This window comes from Neolamprologus multifasciatus, chromosome 18, assembly GCF_963576455.1.
Source record: "Neolamprologus multifasciatus chromosome 18, fNeoMul1.2, whole genome shotgun sequence".
Lineage (NCBI taxonomy): Eukaryota > Metazoa > Chordata > Actinopteri > Cichliformes > Cichlidae > Neolamprologus > Neolamprologus multifasciatus.
The window spans coordinates 22994677-23011844 of record NC_140456.1 but is presented as its reverse complement, the minus strand read 5'-3'; the positions used below and the strand labels follow the sequence as shown (position 1 = coordinate 23011844).

The following is a 17168-nucleotide window of genomic DNA, read 5'->3' as shown; positions in this document are numbered from 1 at the left end:
AAAGTCTCCTTTTTGTCTCATATCAGACCTGAATAGAGCCTTGAGGTTCTCTGGGAGCTCTGCTCTTCCAGCATAACCTGGGTTCAAAGTGATGAAGATTCCTACTGTTGGCTTCAGCTCAATCTCCTCCCCCAGAAAATGAAACCTACATACACAGCAACAAATGCATGCTGCTAAATGGATGCTTAGAAAATATATAGAATGGATTAGTAGACAAATGTATAGATGGTACAACATACATGTCATTATTTCCACATAATACCTCTGTTTTTTGTTGCGTACAGCATCCTGTATAGTCTTGACTTGCACAGCTACCACAGACAGAACGTCCACCGAGATCCGGTTGAATTCATCAAAGCAACCCCACACTCCTGTCTGAGCCAGGCCCTTATAGATGTTACCTATAGACTGGAGGATGAGATGCTATGGCTGAATGGTGGAATAAATATCAATAACAACATAAAAAAAAGAATAAATGTGACATTAACGGGCACTAGAAGAAACATCTGTGCAGTCCAGGTTACCTTGTAGTCCATCTGTTCAGAGCAGTTGAACACATATACCATGATACCCAGGGAGCGTCCAAGGTCCTTAGTAGTCTCTGTTTTACCAGTGCCAGCTGGGCCTGACGGAGCACCACTCATAGTCAAATGGAGGGACTGGGTCAGAGTTATGTAACACCTGTCATGGTGCGGTTGAGATTTAAACCACAGGAGAAAGAAAGTAATAGATAATTTGGATTCAATGAAGTTGTGCATTTGAAAATAATGTAGATTTAAAGCAATGATGTAATGTATTTGAGTATAGTGGATATTGTGAATAGAAAAAGCAAATATGCAAGATTTTAGTATTTGTGCTTTATTCTGAAATAACAACTATCTCAATCTTTGCACTTACATTTTGCATTGGTGCCTACTATCACGTTCTGCACAGCTTGACTGTAGCATTAAGATGTTTAGTCCTAAAGTAAAGCGGCCTTGTTTGTAGTTGTAAAGCAAGTCTAGTAATTATGCGTGCCCTTACTTATATCTTAGTCTCTCCCTTTAGAATTCAAATCATTACTAATGTATGCATTCTGCATACTTCTGCAAAGGTTTGGCTTACAGGAGAACATGTATGTGCACATACCTGTCAGTGAGTGGAGTGATAACCAGTCTGTTTGTATTCCCCAGGTATTCATAGCTAAACTGGAACTGAGCGTCACAGATATTAATGTAACAGTGTCTCATTTCTTCATCCCAGCGATGCCGTAACTGGGACAGCCACGCGAATGCCTGTCCTGATGTCACCTTAGAGACATACAACAGCATCAGGATGGTCTGCTAACTAATGCAAAACTCATTTGAAATAATATCTAATAGTCGCAGTACCTTTTGAGTAATGAGATTGGCGACCACATCTCGAGCATGGACATCAATAGTGCAGACAGTCATAATTTTCTGTCTGTCTCCAGGGGTTAAATCGCCAAGCAGCATGTGGATTAGCGAGTTGAGCTGTGTGATCTAGAAAACCAGAATTCAGCAGACATCACTGACAAATACAATGATGCTATGATCACTTACCAGCCTAATAAAACCTTACATTATGGAAATACCTGTTTCTTGTTGTAGTCCTTGAGAGCTGTCTCAAATCCTTCCTCCACCCTCTCAAAAGCAATGCCCACATCTGTCGCCCACCACACCTGACTACCAGTCAACCCCACCTGTTGATGGAAGGGAAACAGAGGTGTACAACAGATAGCTTGCATGTTTATAAAGTTAAAATGGTAAATCTACAGACTTTGCACGAACAGACCTGGGCTGGGTAGTCAAACAGCCACTGGTCTCGGGGTTTGTCCTCATAGGCAGCTACAGCTTCCTGTATCTCCTTTCGAACTGTACAGCGCATGGTGGTTTCTAAAGCACTTAACCAACACTCTGCCTGAATAAAAAAAAATAACATTGTTTGAAAAAAACTCTAAAATGAATTGCATGCAATGTCATATTTTTTTCAAATAAAACGGTGCTGATGTACTTCCACAAACAGAAACCGCATTTTGTTTTCACAGTACCTGTCCTTCGCAGACACAGGGCTCAGAGAACGAAACATATTCTCCCTCTCGACTGTACATCCCTATCGCAACTGCCTCCCCCTCCTCCCCCCGTCCTTCAGCCCGGTCTGAGTCCTTGAAGCGAAGATCTGCTATATTGTCAAACAGCTTCAGCAAGTGTCGGGTCACCTGGAAAAAAATATACATGTGTATTCAAAAGACACACAGACTATTTTTAGTTTGGTTTTATAGGCTATGATGTTAACAAAGCTCTGACGTTAACAGACCCTGATCTCTGATCAAAAATCAAAAAGAAAACAAGATTTCTTTTGCCTTTCATTATTGTGTTTTTCCTTTTTCCACTCCATAACACTGAAATATGGTTGGTATATAATGTACAGATAACCACAACGTGCTAACAATCTCTTTATAGATTCTTTCTAGAAAAACATGATTAAAATGTAATCTAGCACCTGTCTGGGCTGTGTCCCCTTAGACACAATCTCCAGTAGATCGGAGGCAGAGACAAAATAAAATCTGGGGAATGTCAGTCTCTTGGTCTCCAGGTACTCAGCAAGGGCCTTCTCACACAGAGACAGCCTCTGCTGTAAGGTTTCAAGGCTCTCCAGGAAGCCAGGCTTGTTGGTCACATCTACTACATTACTGTTCTGGACCACCTCAGTCATCAAACTCTGATTAAAACAAACAAATAAATCAAAGGAAATAAAGGGAGAAATGCAAAAAGACATGCTAAAAATATGTAGCCAAGCACGGCACTATATGTAGGCAGAGGTATGATTTACCTGAAAGTCAGCGTGTATTCCCTGAAAGCGTTCCGCATCATTGGCCAGCTGGCAGCGGATGTCATGGCTGTTGGTGAAGATGCTGTTAAGATGGGCCCAGGTCCTCTGGACAGACATCCAAGATGAGATGACAAGGTCTGCCACCATCAGCTTCCTCTGCCATCCGCTTACTTCTGCCTGGAAATACTCTATGTACTTACTCATCAGGATATTCTGCAGCTGCACCTGAAAAGAAATGAAGCAGTAACTTTAAATGGCAATTTGTACAAAGAAGCCCTGATGAGCTGCTCCTGAAATTGCATGAACATTTTTTATATTCCCCATTGCCTATGCATTTATATAACTAGTCTTTGAGGAGTCAGTAATAAACTATAGTTTTAGTTCATACTAAAACTATATTATGGATCGCTGGGGTGTTAATATTGCATTTTGAAAGAATAAAGCAAACTGCATATCACATTCTGCAGCAGGCAGGCACACCTGGTTGTCCTCCAGCGTCTCTATCAGATTCTCATCTGCTTTGAGCAGAGGGGTTCCTGTGCTGGCATGAGTCTCATAGGACAGCGACATAATGCTCCATGTCTGGGTTATCTCTGCCAAAACCTAAAAACCAAAGACAGATAAGTTACTTCACAAAGACACCTGTCATTTAAAGACAACCAAAAAACAAGCTAAAGGGTTCGTTAACATTGGCTCATTCCTATTTGTGTATCATTATTTGTGAGTTCAGCTTTCTGAATCTGCTCATAAATATCTGTTCTAAGAATATGATGAAAGTCTAGTGAGTGCTTAAGTAATTAAATTATCCATCCATCCATCCATCAATAATCCACTACTACAAGATATATCACACAGTAATTGGTTGGTCTGGCGTCTTACCTTCTCAATGGCCATTTCTTTCACAGCCTTGTCTACTATGTTTTTAACCTCATCCTCCACACGATGAAGTTGCAATTCCAGCAGGTCCCCCAAGGTGGTGCCCTCACCCATCACAAACCTAACCTGAAGATTTAAAAACAAAAGCAGACTATGGGTGTGATCAAATTTCAGATAACTGGGTTCATCAAATCCAGAGAAGTGTCTGCAGAACAATGAGAGCACACTGCATGAAAACTACAGCCAAACAAATGGATTAACCCCCACAGAGTGGCAACTATAATATACCATGAGTAAAACTGATGAAAAGTTACTGAACAAGAAGAGCACTTGGGGCACAGTCCTCTGCCAAGACCAAAGCGCTAACAAATTTAAAGAAAAAAACTGTATGAGGACCAAAATTTAATGGGCTGTTCTCTTACACATTCTCCACTCCGCCACCAAGTTTAATGAAATTTGGACTTGTAACTTTTGGGTAATCTCATTGACACACAGACAAACAAACAAAAGGAAAAATGGCACAGCAGATGGTATGAGAGACTGTGTAGCAGCAGCAGCACAGATATTCCCCTACCCCAGTGGTGTTCATAAGCTGTTGCCAGTGTCTCTCCCTGACAGCTGAGTTTTGCAGCTCGTTGACAGCTCTCAGAGAAGTCAATAGGTTTTTCACTGTTGATTCAAGACCCATATAGACATCCCACACACGCACCTCCTTATCCAGCATTTTCATCTCCTTCAACAGACAACAGACATACTCACAGTTATTGAAAAGGTACTCTTGTTTCAAACATGAAACAGTTAAACTGAATCAAAGTTCAAGTATTTATCCAGAGAAGAGTGCTATACTGTACTTTAGCAAACCGCCGGAGTTCCATGTCCATCTGCTCAACGTTGATCTCTTTCCATGGAGTCTTTGTCCAATCCTCTATACTGGTCTAGGATTTGCAGGAGATTAAGTGCATCATTTGATTATTTTGCATGCAGTGACCCACTATGGAGACCCTGCCTTGTATTAAAAAAAATAGCATATTTGTATTTACAGCCCCAATTCCAAAAAGGCAGGATGCTGTGTAAAATGTAAATAAAGTGTTTAGAAATTATGCAACACTTTCAGAATAATGTTCCTCAACTTGAAAGAATGTTTGTTACATGAAAATCCCTTTCTGTGAGTGTAGTTCACTGTGCCATCTGCCAACACAGGTTAAAGCTCTATCATGCAAAGAAGAGGCCACATGTGAGCATGATCCAGAAATGCTGCTGTGATCTATTTTGAGTTTTGTTTTGTGATTCATTCTTTTTGAATTAAAAGATTTTCAGGGTTTTAGTTCTGTATTAGTTAGTCCTGACTTCAGTATTTCCTAGTGCCTATGAGTTGTCATTATTTATATTTCTACTTCGTGGTTCTTGATTACGTGAGTACCCTTTTCTGTGCCTGGTCTGCCCAAGTCTCATCTACATATCATGTCATCAGTATCTCAGTGTTTTCAACGCTTTCTGTCTCCCTGGTCTCTCTGGTCTTCCTGGGTTCTACCTGGTTTCCCAATCTCCGTTCCAAGTTAATATGTCTTCCTTCCTATTCCTCATGTTTATGCTTTCCTGTGCCCATAATCTTCTGTGTTTTTTCCTTTTGTCTCCCCAGTCAGTTATGTTTCCATGTATGTTTAGCTCTGGTCCCTGCATCGAGCTCCTGTCTCTGTCTCAGTTTTGCTTCTTGTGTCTCTTTATTTAGATTCTGTTCAGCTGTGTTCACAGGTGTGTTCAATCTGCCTTAATTCCCTTCTGTCTATATACTCTCTGCATCTCTCTCTGTTCTTTGTCGTGTCTACCCAAATGGTGTGTAGTCTTTGTCAGTCTGTTTAGTTAGTTTGTTACAACTCCATCACTGTCCACATTATTTAGCTTTTGATTTGTTTTTTTTTGCCAGCACAATAAAAGCTGTGATATTAAAAAAACAAAGCTGTCCACTCTCTGCCTGCCACACACCTCAGTTCATGACATGAAATGTTTTTTGTGTCCAACAGAGAATAAAATATGGATTTGTGATATTTGTAAATTTGTAAATCACTGCCTGTTTTTATTTACATATTACACACCATCCCAGCTTTCTGTAGTTCTACCGTACCTTTACAAAGACGACCATATCCCATACTGCTTTGACAAGTATGATGTCAGAGCGACACTGCCGCAGCTGCTTGTATTCTGGGAAGCTGACCTCAAACAGATCAGCTGTGTCCTGCAACTTCTTCATTTCCATCTCCATCGTAGCTACGCCTCGATTACACTGCAGGCGATTTTGATATGTTATTTAAATTTTCTTTAATCACACACTGTGTACTACATTTGAAAGAAGTACTGTTAAGATTTCTCCTTTAACAGACACTAAAAGAAATGTGCCCCCTGCTCACCTTATCAATAAGCTTATATGGCTCCTCCACACTGATTTTAAAGATTGACTCTGAACGAAATTGTTCTCTGAACTCATGCTGTTTGACCTAAAGTATGAAATCATAGCAAATTAAGGATTAATGCATATCTGCCTCCACCTTTTTTCATTTTACAGACACTGTGTGGGTTTCATATATATAATGCAGGAAAGAAGTTTTATGTGTCAGATATTGAGCTCTTTGCCAGACTGACATCCTACCCCAATCGCACAAAGCCTCACCTCAAACCGAACACATTTCCTGCGGATAACTGAAACCTCATTTGACTGTAGCGGTGCCACCTCATGTTTGACCGTGAAGGCAATTTTTCGGACACTTTTCCACTTTTCCGGCAGCTCCTGTGTTGTGTGGGAAAGAAGCACTGATAACTGTACATATCGCCTATGATAAATGAAAAAATGTGTGTTTTTGAATTGGTTCACACTTCTAGCTGTGTGCAGACACTCTCTGGAAGCTGCTGTCCGTAGGTCTTTAGAAGTTCAGCGGTAGACTTGAGCGGTTTGAAGTGCTGTTCGTCACTGATCTGTCTGTCTCGTATGGCCATGAGGTGTCCCATGATTTTCACAAGGCCTGCATAATCGCCATCTGACACCTTGGTAGAAAGGCCACATGCTGTGTCCTGGACAAACTGGGACAATTCCCTCACACTGTTAAATAGATAAGAAGGGAGATGAAGTGAGGTTTCAGAGGACTGGCTTTAAAAAATGTCTTTTAAATAATTATTTTGACTTTTATGTGTCTGACCTCTGGTTCACGTGGTTAAGAAGGTGCTCTTTGAACATCCAGCTCCACTTTTTAATGACATTCATCAGTGTGTGCTTGAAGGGTCTGATATCTAGCTGTAGCCAACCACAAAACACCCTTCGGTCCTCCATTTTGCTCACTCGCACATACAGAGACTCAAACAGATTGATCTGAAATAATGAATAATTCAGTTATTATTGTTGTATTGCTTTCTAAATGTGAGTGAAATAAACCAATGGTACAGCATAAATGGATCACAAATGTTGAACACACTTGTTCTTTAAAGTTGTCCAGGGTGGGTGGGTTCTTTTTTAGTTCGTAGTCGGCATACAGCTCAGCTTCCTCTGTACTTAACGCATGTCCATAAAGTAGGAACTGTCTCATAAATTCAGACCTGTGAACATATGAGGCAATTCAAAAATAATTTCTGTACTTGCTAACAATAAAAACAAATCAGAAACAGCCACACACAGCTGACCTGTCATCAGTCCAGAGGTAGCGGTAGCTAGAAAATGATGCCTGGTACTCCCTGACCTGTAAATAAACACTTTCACAACTATTCGCCTGTAAACTTCATAAAATAATATTCCATATGTGACCAGAAAAAAATGTCACTAACCTTGGCGACAGATGCACGTGCCCGTGAGCGGATTATGTGGCACATGTCTGACAAATCCTCCATTTCATTAATGTCACACTGCAAGATGGAAAATCAAGATTGCTTATGATAAGGGTCTGTTTACATGGAAATATATGTACGTATATGTATATGTATATATAATCTAATCTGTGTGGTACCTGGTAGTTACTCAGCTGTTTGTGACTTGCCACTCTAGGAATGAGGGAAGCCATGCTTGTAATGTTGCCCACCATCTTATCCACAATATCATAGAAGTTACCAGTGCGGCTCAAGTCTAATGAAGGGTCAAAGGTCATCTCATTGCTGTTGAGAACCAACTGGACTTCAAACAGAGGTGTAATACGCTGAGCTGCATCTGTATTGTCCATGAGGTACTGCAGAGAGCAGCGTACTGCGCTGGTGAAGCCTGCCAGGATCATCCTGTCAACATACTCAGTATAGGCCTGCCACTCACTGCTGTCAAGATCCGTCACACTGAGGAGAGACTGGTTCTCCTGAAAATTATGTGTTGAATGAAAAGTTTAAACACCAAATAAACACACACATGAATATGGGTTGTGTTAACATTTGCAATGTGTGCACAGCATCTCTCCAGCATGGAGATTAATACGATGAATATACCTGCAGTAGTTTGTGTATCTGCTCCCCTGTACTAGTAATGAGAGCATGCTGTTTGGAAACACTCTCTTCAATGTCAGCGAAAACGAGGAGAGTAGAATCACGACTCTTTCTGGTAATGAAAGCCCGGCTGCTGAATTTACCCATCAAGGCCTGGATGGCTTCCACATTAGCTTTGCTCTTCTGGACACGACTAGAAATGCTCTGGCGATGGCAAAAAAAAGGAGCAACAATTACAGGCAATAATTATGTTTCCGGCATCATGTTGCTTTTTGTTTTTCAAGTGCTTGCTGTAGAGTTGAAGCGCTCTGAGATAGGGCTATAATTAAGAAAACTAGCTTGGCCCACATACAGAGGATTCTGGGTTTCATGCAGACAGGCCACTGCTGGCTATTTTTAATAAATCAGCCCGAATGTTGACAGAGACAGTGCTTATTCTACTTAAAAAAGGAAAATCATTTAAATATGCTGCAAAATAGTGTCAACCGACACATTTACAGGAAAACTCACCCATTAATGCAGGCACTGCCTTGCATCTTTTTGTTTGCTATAAGTTCAATACAACATTTCCTGCATATTTTCAGTACCTGTGCCAGGTCTCGTGTACTCTGAATGTAGTCCCATAGGTCATCCTGAGCCCATGTCACTTCCCGGAGGGCCGGATTCAGCTGTCGTCTCATCCCATCCATCTCATCTTTGACCAGTCCCAGCTCTACAGCTAGGATGGTGCTGTGGAGCTGGTTGTACCACTGGGTCACCAAAGTCAGCGTTTGTGTGTACTGCATAATAAAATGCATCATTAAAACCCCAACATATTTCTAAAAAACATGCTTTCTAAAGAAAGCTGTCAAGTCCAGTAAACTGCTTGAGGGTTAATGACCTACCATGTGTAGTCTCTCTCGTTTAGAATAGAGATGAAGAGCTGCTTGGGGAATGTTTTGGGTCTTCAGCATGCCCAGATATTTCACTTCTCTTAGCACAGATGCTAACTGTGGAGAGTGACAACAAAGAAAGTACAATCTGATTTCCATAGATTATAGTGCATGATTTTGGAAAAGATATCAGTTACTTCTAAAATTTGCACCAAACACCTTCTCATATTTTATATTTATGTGTATCCATTGTTTCCTCCCATGGTGATTAATTATACTAATAAAATATACTTCATCTGTGTATCAAACTGCTGTTGCTACTTCTGGGGAATGTTTCACAAAGTGAGTTTAGTGGACAAAAATGTGGGTTTATTAACCTTGAGTTGAAGGAAATGCAGACAGAGACACTAGTTTGAATAATGATTTAGCAGAGAAAAACACTCTATGAGCTCAATTTGATACTAGCAGGTTTTCTTCACAAAACCTTGAATTTCTCTCGATCTCCCTCCCGCAGAGCTTAAAGAAGCAGTCTGACAAGTCATTTCACTTCTGAACTCATACAGTCAAAATGACTGTGACTTTTAGATTTTCACCTTTACTTGCCTCTATGGAATATCTTCCATATCTCTATGGAATATCTAAAGTCTGTTCAAAAATCAATCGTCTTTGGGCTTACAGCAGGACTGAAGTTGACCTGGAAGAAGCCAGTTTCACTATCCAGTGCCAACAGTGGCTCCTTGAGGTGTGTTTCACAGATTTCTTCAAGCCCCTCGGTCCACTCTAAGAACATCTCCTCATCACGCTGGTCCAAAACCTCAAGAACATGTTCACACCTCTGGAGGACATCTTGTGCCTCTGCACAATCCAGGGGCCTGGAAGAGAGAGAGAGAGAGAGAGAGAAAGAAAGAGATAATGCAGGAAAAGAATTATACAGCAAGTGAAGTATAAGTCATGTGTATCCTGTAAACATTTGGCAGAAACAGTAAAATAAATAAATTCTTGTAATGAATATGCTAAATGCAAGAAAAAAAAGTGTTTATAACAAAAATACATATTTTAGGTACACATAGTTAGTCAGATGATTAAATACAGGGTACAAGAATCTGAAATATTAGTTACAGCTGACTGCTTAAAGCCTTGAATGTTTGATGTTGTTTTTAAATCTTTAAATAATCAATGGACACAAGATATATTTTTAAACTTTTTTCGGTTACTGCAAATTATAATAATAACATCAATGGATCTGCTGGGTTTCAAAACCCATGTATGTCAACTGAGGAAGGTAACATTTTATTGATTTAATACCCTTAGTGATTAATAACCAAGTGCTTTGCAACAAAAAATACTCTAAAATCATCCTTATTGTGTTTATTAGGTAGGTTCTTACATGTGGGGCAGCTGGCAAAGGTTACTCCTGTGAGTCAGAATCCGGCTTCGGAGCTCCTGCGACCATTTGAGGTTACCGGCCACTTGAGGCATATTCTTTCCCAGGACCGCAAAACCTGACTGCAGCTGCAACACAAGGTTCCATTCCCTTTGGGTGACAACTTAATCTTTCAAATCACTTTGAGTTAACACTCTCACATTGACGTATGTGGACCCCAGTGCCATTTGTGTCATCTCAAATCTTCTGCTGTGGCTACAATTAACATGTAATGCATGCAAACTATTTATGAAGCAGCTGTTACAGCACTATGTTTCCACTGTAATTAACGACACTGTCCTCGCTGGGTGTAAGAGCAGTGAGCTGTGGATGTTTACACAAGTTTACATCTTTTTAATAATATTCATATTATTTAAATTAAGCTCCCAGTATACAGGAAATGTATTTATTAGCAGTGCCATTTATTTTGTGAATACCAGCTGGTGTTAACTTTATTTCTCTCACAGTGTCCTGTGTGTCACAGCACTGTGCTGGGTCCAAAAACTGAAGACACAGAACAATCCCAAATGAAATCTCATCATTTTGTTTTTCCTGTGTGTCAGACAACCTACATTGTAAACATATAAACATATAATAACTGTAAATGAAAACATGTAATAAGCGCACATGTGCTTAAACAAAGATGTCTGGTTATTTGATTTAAAAAATGCCTAATGTGCTTCAGTAAGACGGTTATTAAAAATAATAGCCAAGCATTGTAATCTTAATTACAACCCTTGTAATTTTTTTTTTAAATTCAGTCTAAAATCTCTTTGGGGCAACTGAAAATCAAATTATGTATGCAGGATAAACCCAGGTACCCAGAGACATTATAAAACTCACTGCTAAGACAAAAATGAAGTGTTTTAAATTGCTAAACTTGATCAAACAGTCAATTAATACACACATAAAACACTCATAACACACACAGACACACGCGTAAAATACGGCAGCTGAATCGTGGCGTATTGCGAAGCAAATGTGTGTAAGTAATTAGGAACATAATTTCAATCTGTCTCACCCCATCTTTGTGTTGATCAAGTATAAACTGGCAGTGGCCTACTTCCTGGCTAAACATGTCCAACAGCACACTGTAATTAGGTGAAAACAGCTGGTGGATTCTGGGTCTCTCAAGCAGGGTGCCAAAAATCTTCAACAGCTAGATGGAACAACAGCAGCTTTGTGACATTTTGTACATTCAAGGCACAAAACATGTACACACCACTAGTTGAAATCCCCCAAAACAACCAAATGATGCTATTATGTTAACTTGCTAAATGTCGTACACTTGCTACTTTAAGTAAACTACTAAATTACTTTTAGAGGAGTAACCGGCCTACCTTAAAGGCTGACTTCAGGTTTTTGGAGTGCTGAAAGGCCAAATTGAGGACAGTTCCCAGCCTTTGGTCAAAATCTTTGTTCTGCTCCAAGAAACGCCTGTAGTGGTTCACAAAATCCTGAGAAGGCATTAGAGAGGAAATGATGGGTATTTTGAGAGGCTTTTGTGATTAAAAAGCTTTGATTCAATTTAAATTATTAGACAATTTCATTCCATAAAATTCCTCCTTAACTCATTTAATCAGTATTGACTGGATTAACACATACTTGAGAGAAATATATTATAACACAGATCAATTTCTGATCGAGTTCCTGTTCTGAGCCACGCTGGAAACTGTTGTAAAATATCCAGTAAATTAAATATTGATGCGCTGACTAATAATGACTCCTGCCACTCGTTCTTGTGTGTTGCTTAGCAACTACTCTGCTTTTCTACCTTTCAATTATTGTACTGCTGGGCAGAAAAATAAAACATAATTGTTATTTTTTATTATTTGCCTGTGCCAGCCAATGCCACAATTAAAGAGCAGCGTGATATTAAAAACAACTGCAACTCTCTCAGTAGCTCTCACGTCATTAGTGCAGTCCAAGGGGTCATATTTGCTCTCTCTAAGGGTCCGCCAGCGGTCATGAAACTCCTCACTCATGCTGAAGACCATCTCACTTAAGATTTTCCCTCTGGATCCACCTAATTCAATTTTCTCCAGCTTCAGAAAGTCCAGTGCTGTTGCAAAAAGTTCCTACGAGTGAAATGAGAAAAGATGGTGATGGATCAGCATAATATCGTGGAGCTAAAAATCTTCAAAAATCTGCATTTTCATGCAGATTTACTTGATTAAAAAAATGCTCCCTCCTGATAGGAGTGAGAGATGTCGATTTTTGAATTTTCCTGGAAAACCAAGATACAGACCTCGATCATAAGAAGCCTTTCCATGATGCAATCTGAGCGTTGAAACACAAGTTTCGCTGGAAAGTCCCACAGCTTGATGCTCTGTGAGTGTTTGTAATACTTTGGGATCTGCTCGCGGTAAGTGTGAAACAATTTCTTGAAGGTGCGCAGAACTGAGATGCTTATCTGTACTCTCTCCATCCCTTCCTCAAGCTCCATCTTAAACAACTCTTCAGGGATTAAATAGGCAAAGGCCTGTATTCAGACACAAAGTCGTTACAGAGGTAAATTTTTAATTCCTCTTCCTTCGTCTCCTTTTCATCACATGTGCACAGACATGCATCACCTGTACCTTTTCAATGATCAGGTTGCAGAACTCCTGCAGGAGCACCACCATTCGCTGAGGAGTGCAGTAGTACTGGGAATGACTCCAGATGAGGCAGAGCGTGTGAAAAAGAGGAGGTAATAGTGTATCCACCTGTGGAAAACTCTTCTCCTCCAAGTTTGTAATCAGTCTCCTTAGAGGGCGTAGATACAGATCTATGTCTTCTGCTTCCAGCACGGCTGTGATAATTACATCCACAAGTATCAGTCGATAACGTGAACATAATGGGGCATTTATGGTGCTCTAAAAGGTGTGATCTCTGATTACATTTATTTAGCACCAGTGTAAACATGATAGCTGCACTTCCCATGATTGTTAAATGAGCATGATGACACAGAAAATGCAATGAAAAGGCAAAATATAGAAAAAAAAGGTTCTGTTAGGGAAACAGTGCTTTAAAATTCTGGGTTCAGTAAGCATAAAGAAAAATTAATGCTTGATCTGTTTCTTAAATTAAACTAAATGGGAGCTGGAGCTGTCATACTCATGACATGATGACAAAACAAATTAAAGCCCCGATGAACGAGAAGTAATGCTGATCTACCCTCATTGACTTTGACGCAGACGTCCTTGAAGGCAGAGTAGTAACTGCTCTTGACTCTTCTCAGGATCTCCATGATCTGCTCCACTTTGGTGCTGCGGATCTGGAACCAAGGATCTCATATTAACATGCACATTCAGCTCCCATCGATTTATTATTTCAAGAGTATAATAAATGTACAGGTTTTGTACTACATTGACAACTTTCGTCATTGCTGCCCTCTCTGTTCATCTGTATTGGTGGACACAGGGACACGTCTCAACATTAAGCATCACATACAATGAATATTAAGTAAAATTTCATTAGTTGTCAGGTTTCCTTCCTGTATATTGTGATTCCACTAGAGCACCCCAGCATGATTCACAGCTCTTTAAATGGACTGAAACAAGCTGACTCTTTAACCTTCCCCTTAAACGTCCCTTCTGGATGATCATTCTCCAGAAGTCTGCCATTGCTTGTGAGCTGTGCTGTCTGTACTTTAAAGGTGGCTGTACCTGTAGCAGATGACTATATAAAGAAATCCAGGAGGAGCTGATGTCAGCTCCTTGCAGCAATAGAAAATAACAAGTGGAAACTCAGTATTCAGAGCAATCTGGAGGCTGAGCTTTGGCTCACGGGGACGACTTATATACTTTTATATACCTCTACTTTTATTTACCTTTGGACACATTTAATGAACATTTAACATACATCACAGAAAATAAGTTATTTTTGTTCTTTTAAACTAATGAATAACACGAGTTTTATACTTATTTTATAACGTCATACTTGTGACTGGATGCCCAGCAGGTTTTCCCTTTGAGCTGCCCAGAACTGAAGCTCCACGCTGGGGCCTGGGTGGTTTCCCTGAAGCAGCATCATACCAGAGTCTTTCTTCAGCACACTCCATATCTGTCCGGACCACTGCACAATCAGAGTTTCTATAGAGTATAACAAGCCACGGTCTAGTGGCCATCCAGTGTGGCTGAGAGGGACAGAGTGAGAGCAATCAGTCTGGATAAAAATAGAAGTGAGCTACTGAAGCTATACGTACAATACGAACGCTACAAATGAGGTGCTGTATATTATTTCTCTAGGACATTGTAAATGCCAACCAGCGTTTACCAGTGCCTTTACGCACTAGTTCTTTTTAAAGGTTATGCCATGTTACATTATTCAATTACCTCTTACTCCATACATTCTTCAAAAGTCTGACAATATAGACTTAATAGTGAAGTAAACCCTCTTCACTATTAAGCTAATATCAGAAATAAAACGAGTTACTGTAGGACTTTTGCGCTAACTTGCCTAATGACTTAACTCCACTGCTTAAACTTTGTCAGACTTGGCTGCTTAACTGACACTGCTATGTTGAAGGCATTTTCCAAGTTCCTCAAGGTCTCAAGGTAAACTTTAGCTAACATGAAAGAAAACATTCCGCCACTGTGCAGCAATTTGTCTAAACTTGACTCAGGGAGAAAACAAATATGACAGCTGACCCTGCTTTTTCACTTTCTGAATCCCGTCTTTTGTCTTGTTTCTTGTAAAACACAAGGACGCCCACTTTTCTTGTAATATGTCTGACAAACGGTGAGGCAACGGAACATTTTCATCGACGAACTTGACCAGAAAACAGCCTGTTTACCAAATGCTCCCCATGCCCCGCCCCTTTCCATCCTGAAACGTTTTACAATTATAAATTATAATTAAAAATAACCGATTAATTCGGAGACACCATCCCAACATTCTCAGCTGTAATTTGGTTGTCTGTGTATTGTGACACCACCGACCTTAGCACAATATCCTGAGGTCGTGCCCTCTCCACGTACAGGGGTAGGGGCAGCAGTGTTCGCCCCTCGGCTCGGCCTCTCAGAGTGACCACCTTGCTCCTCAGCTTCTCCAGGTGCCTGTGGATGTCATCAGACACAACCCTCGGCCAGGACTCGTGGTTGAGACCGTTGGATAGCACACACACCAGCACCTGTATGAAGAGGTGTTCATAAGGTAGCTATACACGCACACAAATTACACAAGGACACACACACAGAACTTACCAGAAAAACTGTAAACCAGAAAATTTTGCATCCACAGTCAACATATATGAAAATGTGCACTTGTAGACATCCTACACCTGAACACACTACCCAACCTCAGATATGACAACAGGCAGGTGCTCCATTGGGTATCCAGGTACTTCTCCCAGCCTGAACTGGTGTCTGAATCCTTCTCGGGAAATTCTCTTCACGCCCTTCTTTAGGACACACAGCAGCTTGGTCTTCCATGGCGGGGACGTCTTCACAGATGAAAAAACAGTGGGAATGCTTTCAAGAACATTGAAAGCACTAGAAATAAGTAGCGACTTATTTCAGAAAAATGTGTATATTAGATGGAGTGCAGATTACAAACCCAGGAGTTTCTGTTAAACACCTGTGTACCTGTATGCCAGCTTTTTTGTCACGTATACAAACTAAATTCACTAAAGATTGTTAAAATATGTGTATCATAACTGTTCCTCTTATCTTTACCTCAGAGATGTTAGTATAAACAGTTTATGCTCTATTAAATATTTATTAAGAACTGATTTTAGAATTTTATATACCTACCAAACTGACTCTGGGTGGGGAGATGAAAACAACATTTATAAAAGCAGTTGCCTGAATTTTTCATCACTTTTATCTGTATACATATACATTTATCATTGTCCTTCTGTGCATTTATCTTACTTGAGCATCCCCTGCATGCAGTGTCCCTCCAGGTCCGGTGAAGAGCAGCAGCCTGTTAGTCCATATGTGGTCCAGAAAATCCAGTATAATCTTCTGGTTCTCATCAGCACCAATGAAGCGGTTCCACTTATCTGTCTTCACTCTCAGCACATAGAAGGCCTGCTCCCGAAGGAAGTCCACTCTCTCATCTGACAAAACCACCCCGGCTTTGAGAGTTGGCTCCTGGGAGGCACGCACTCCCCCAGCCCCTCCGCTGCCTAAACCTCCACTACTGCTTCTCATGCTGGTGGCTTCAGCCATGAAGCTCTTAGCGGGCAGGAAGGACACAAAAATGTGTAGAGGAATGTGAAATAAGAAAAGAGTATCACCTACAGTGAGGTAACAGGTATGTACTTACCAGTCCTTCTTGTCAAATATCTATAATAACCTATGAAGCTATAAACAGGTATTTCCCAGCACATAACATGGATGAGCTCTTTCTACTCAACAAACTTTTCCTTCTGTCTTCTCCAGGTATGAAAAGTGATACACTTCTTGAAGGGCAGGTGACGAAGCACTACGGACTGCCTTCATTACCCTGAATGGAGGTGGCCATTTATGTAGCCTGTGTGCCCTGCAATCCTATCCTGTAACCTGAGCCTTCAGAGGAGGCCCAACTGCAACAACTACTCCAGTGCAGGTAATGTTTCACTTTAATATACATATATGTTGATGTGTGATGAGCTTAATATTATTAAGAAACTCAAATGATGTAATCTATATTATAGGTGTGTCTTAGGGAAACAAAACATACTGTACAGGTTTCCCTAAAGAGTTTCTTATTCTAATAATAAAGCAAAATACAGAGCAAAATATCCATTCGAC

The 17168-nt window shown here is 40.4% G+C and overlaps 1 protein-coding gene across 1 annotated transcript in view; it reads right to left on the bottom strand.

Annotated features, from left to right (window-relative positions):
* Window positions 1-16819, bottom strand: part of dnah9l (dynein, axonemal, heavy polypeptide 9 like) — a 39099-nt gene extending 22280 nt beyond the window's left edge. The window contains exons 1-39 of the mRNA XM_085140433.1: window positions 16299-16819; window positions 15731-15874; window positions 15326-15589; window positions 15081-15187; window positions 14371-14566; window positions 13606-13705; window positions 13029-13240; window positions 12698-12931; window positions 12360-12527; window positions 11790-11906; window positions 11471-11608; window positions 10414-10538; window positions 9703-9898; window positions 9039-9143; window positions 8742-8933; window positions 8158-8358; window positions 7695-8030; window positions 7516-7593; window positions 7375-7430; window positions 7170-7290; window positions 6897-7066; window positions 6577-6799; window positions 6374-6490; window positions 6114-6200; window positions 5831-5989; window positions 4560-4643; window positions 4283-4441; window positions 3712-3834; window positions 3313-3435; window positions 2833-3057; window positions 2503-2721; window positions 2051-2218; window positions 1795-1920; window positions 1595-1702; window positions 1371-1502; window positions 1129-1289; window positions 525-681; window positions 263-408; window positions 29-145 (exon numbers count right to left, since the gene is read on the bottom strand). Coding sequence (XP_084996559.1) covers window positions 29-145; window positions 263-408; window positions 525-681; window positions 1129-1289; window positions 1371-1502; window positions 1595-1702; window positions 1795-1920; window positions 2051-2218; window positions 2503-2721; window positions 2833-3057; window positions 3313-3435; window positions 3712-3834; window positions 4283-4441; window positions 4560-4643; window positions 5831-5989; window positions 6114-6200; window positions 6374-6490; window positions 6577-6799; window positions 6897-7066; window positions 7170-7290; window positions 7375-7430; window positions 7516-7593; window positions 7695-8030; window positions 8158-8358; window positions 8742-8933; window positions 9039-9143; window positions 9703-9898; window positions 10414-10538; window positions 11471-11608; window positions 11790-11906; window positions 12360-12527; window positions 12698-12931; window positions 13029-13240; window positions 13606-13705; window positions 14371-14566; window positions 15081-15187; window positions 15326-15589; window positions 15731-15874; window positions 16299-16604 — 6200 coding nt within the window. The 5' untranslated portion in view covers window positions 16605-16819. The remainder of the gene's footprint in view (window positions 1-28; window positions 146-262; window positions 409-524; window positions 682-1128; window positions 1290-1370; window positions 1503-1594; window positions 1703-1794; window positions 1921-2050; window positions 2219-2502; window positions 2722-2832; window positions 3058-3312; window positions 3436-3711; window positions 3835-4282; window positions 4442-4559; window positions 4644-5830; window positions 5990-6113; window positions 6201-6373; window positions 6491-6576; window positions 6800-6896; window positions 7067-7169; window positions 7291-7374; window positions 7431-7515; window positions 7594-7694; window positions 8031-8157; window positions 8359-8741; window positions 8934-9038; window positions 9144-9702; window positions 9899-10413; window positions 10539-11470; window positions 11609-11789; window positions 11907-12359; window positions 12528-12697; window positions 12932-13028; window positions 13241-13605; window positions 13706-14370; window positions 14567-15080; window positions 15188-15325; window positions 15590-15730; window positions 15875-16298) is intronic.
* Window positions 16820-17168: the final 349 nt, after the last annotated feature.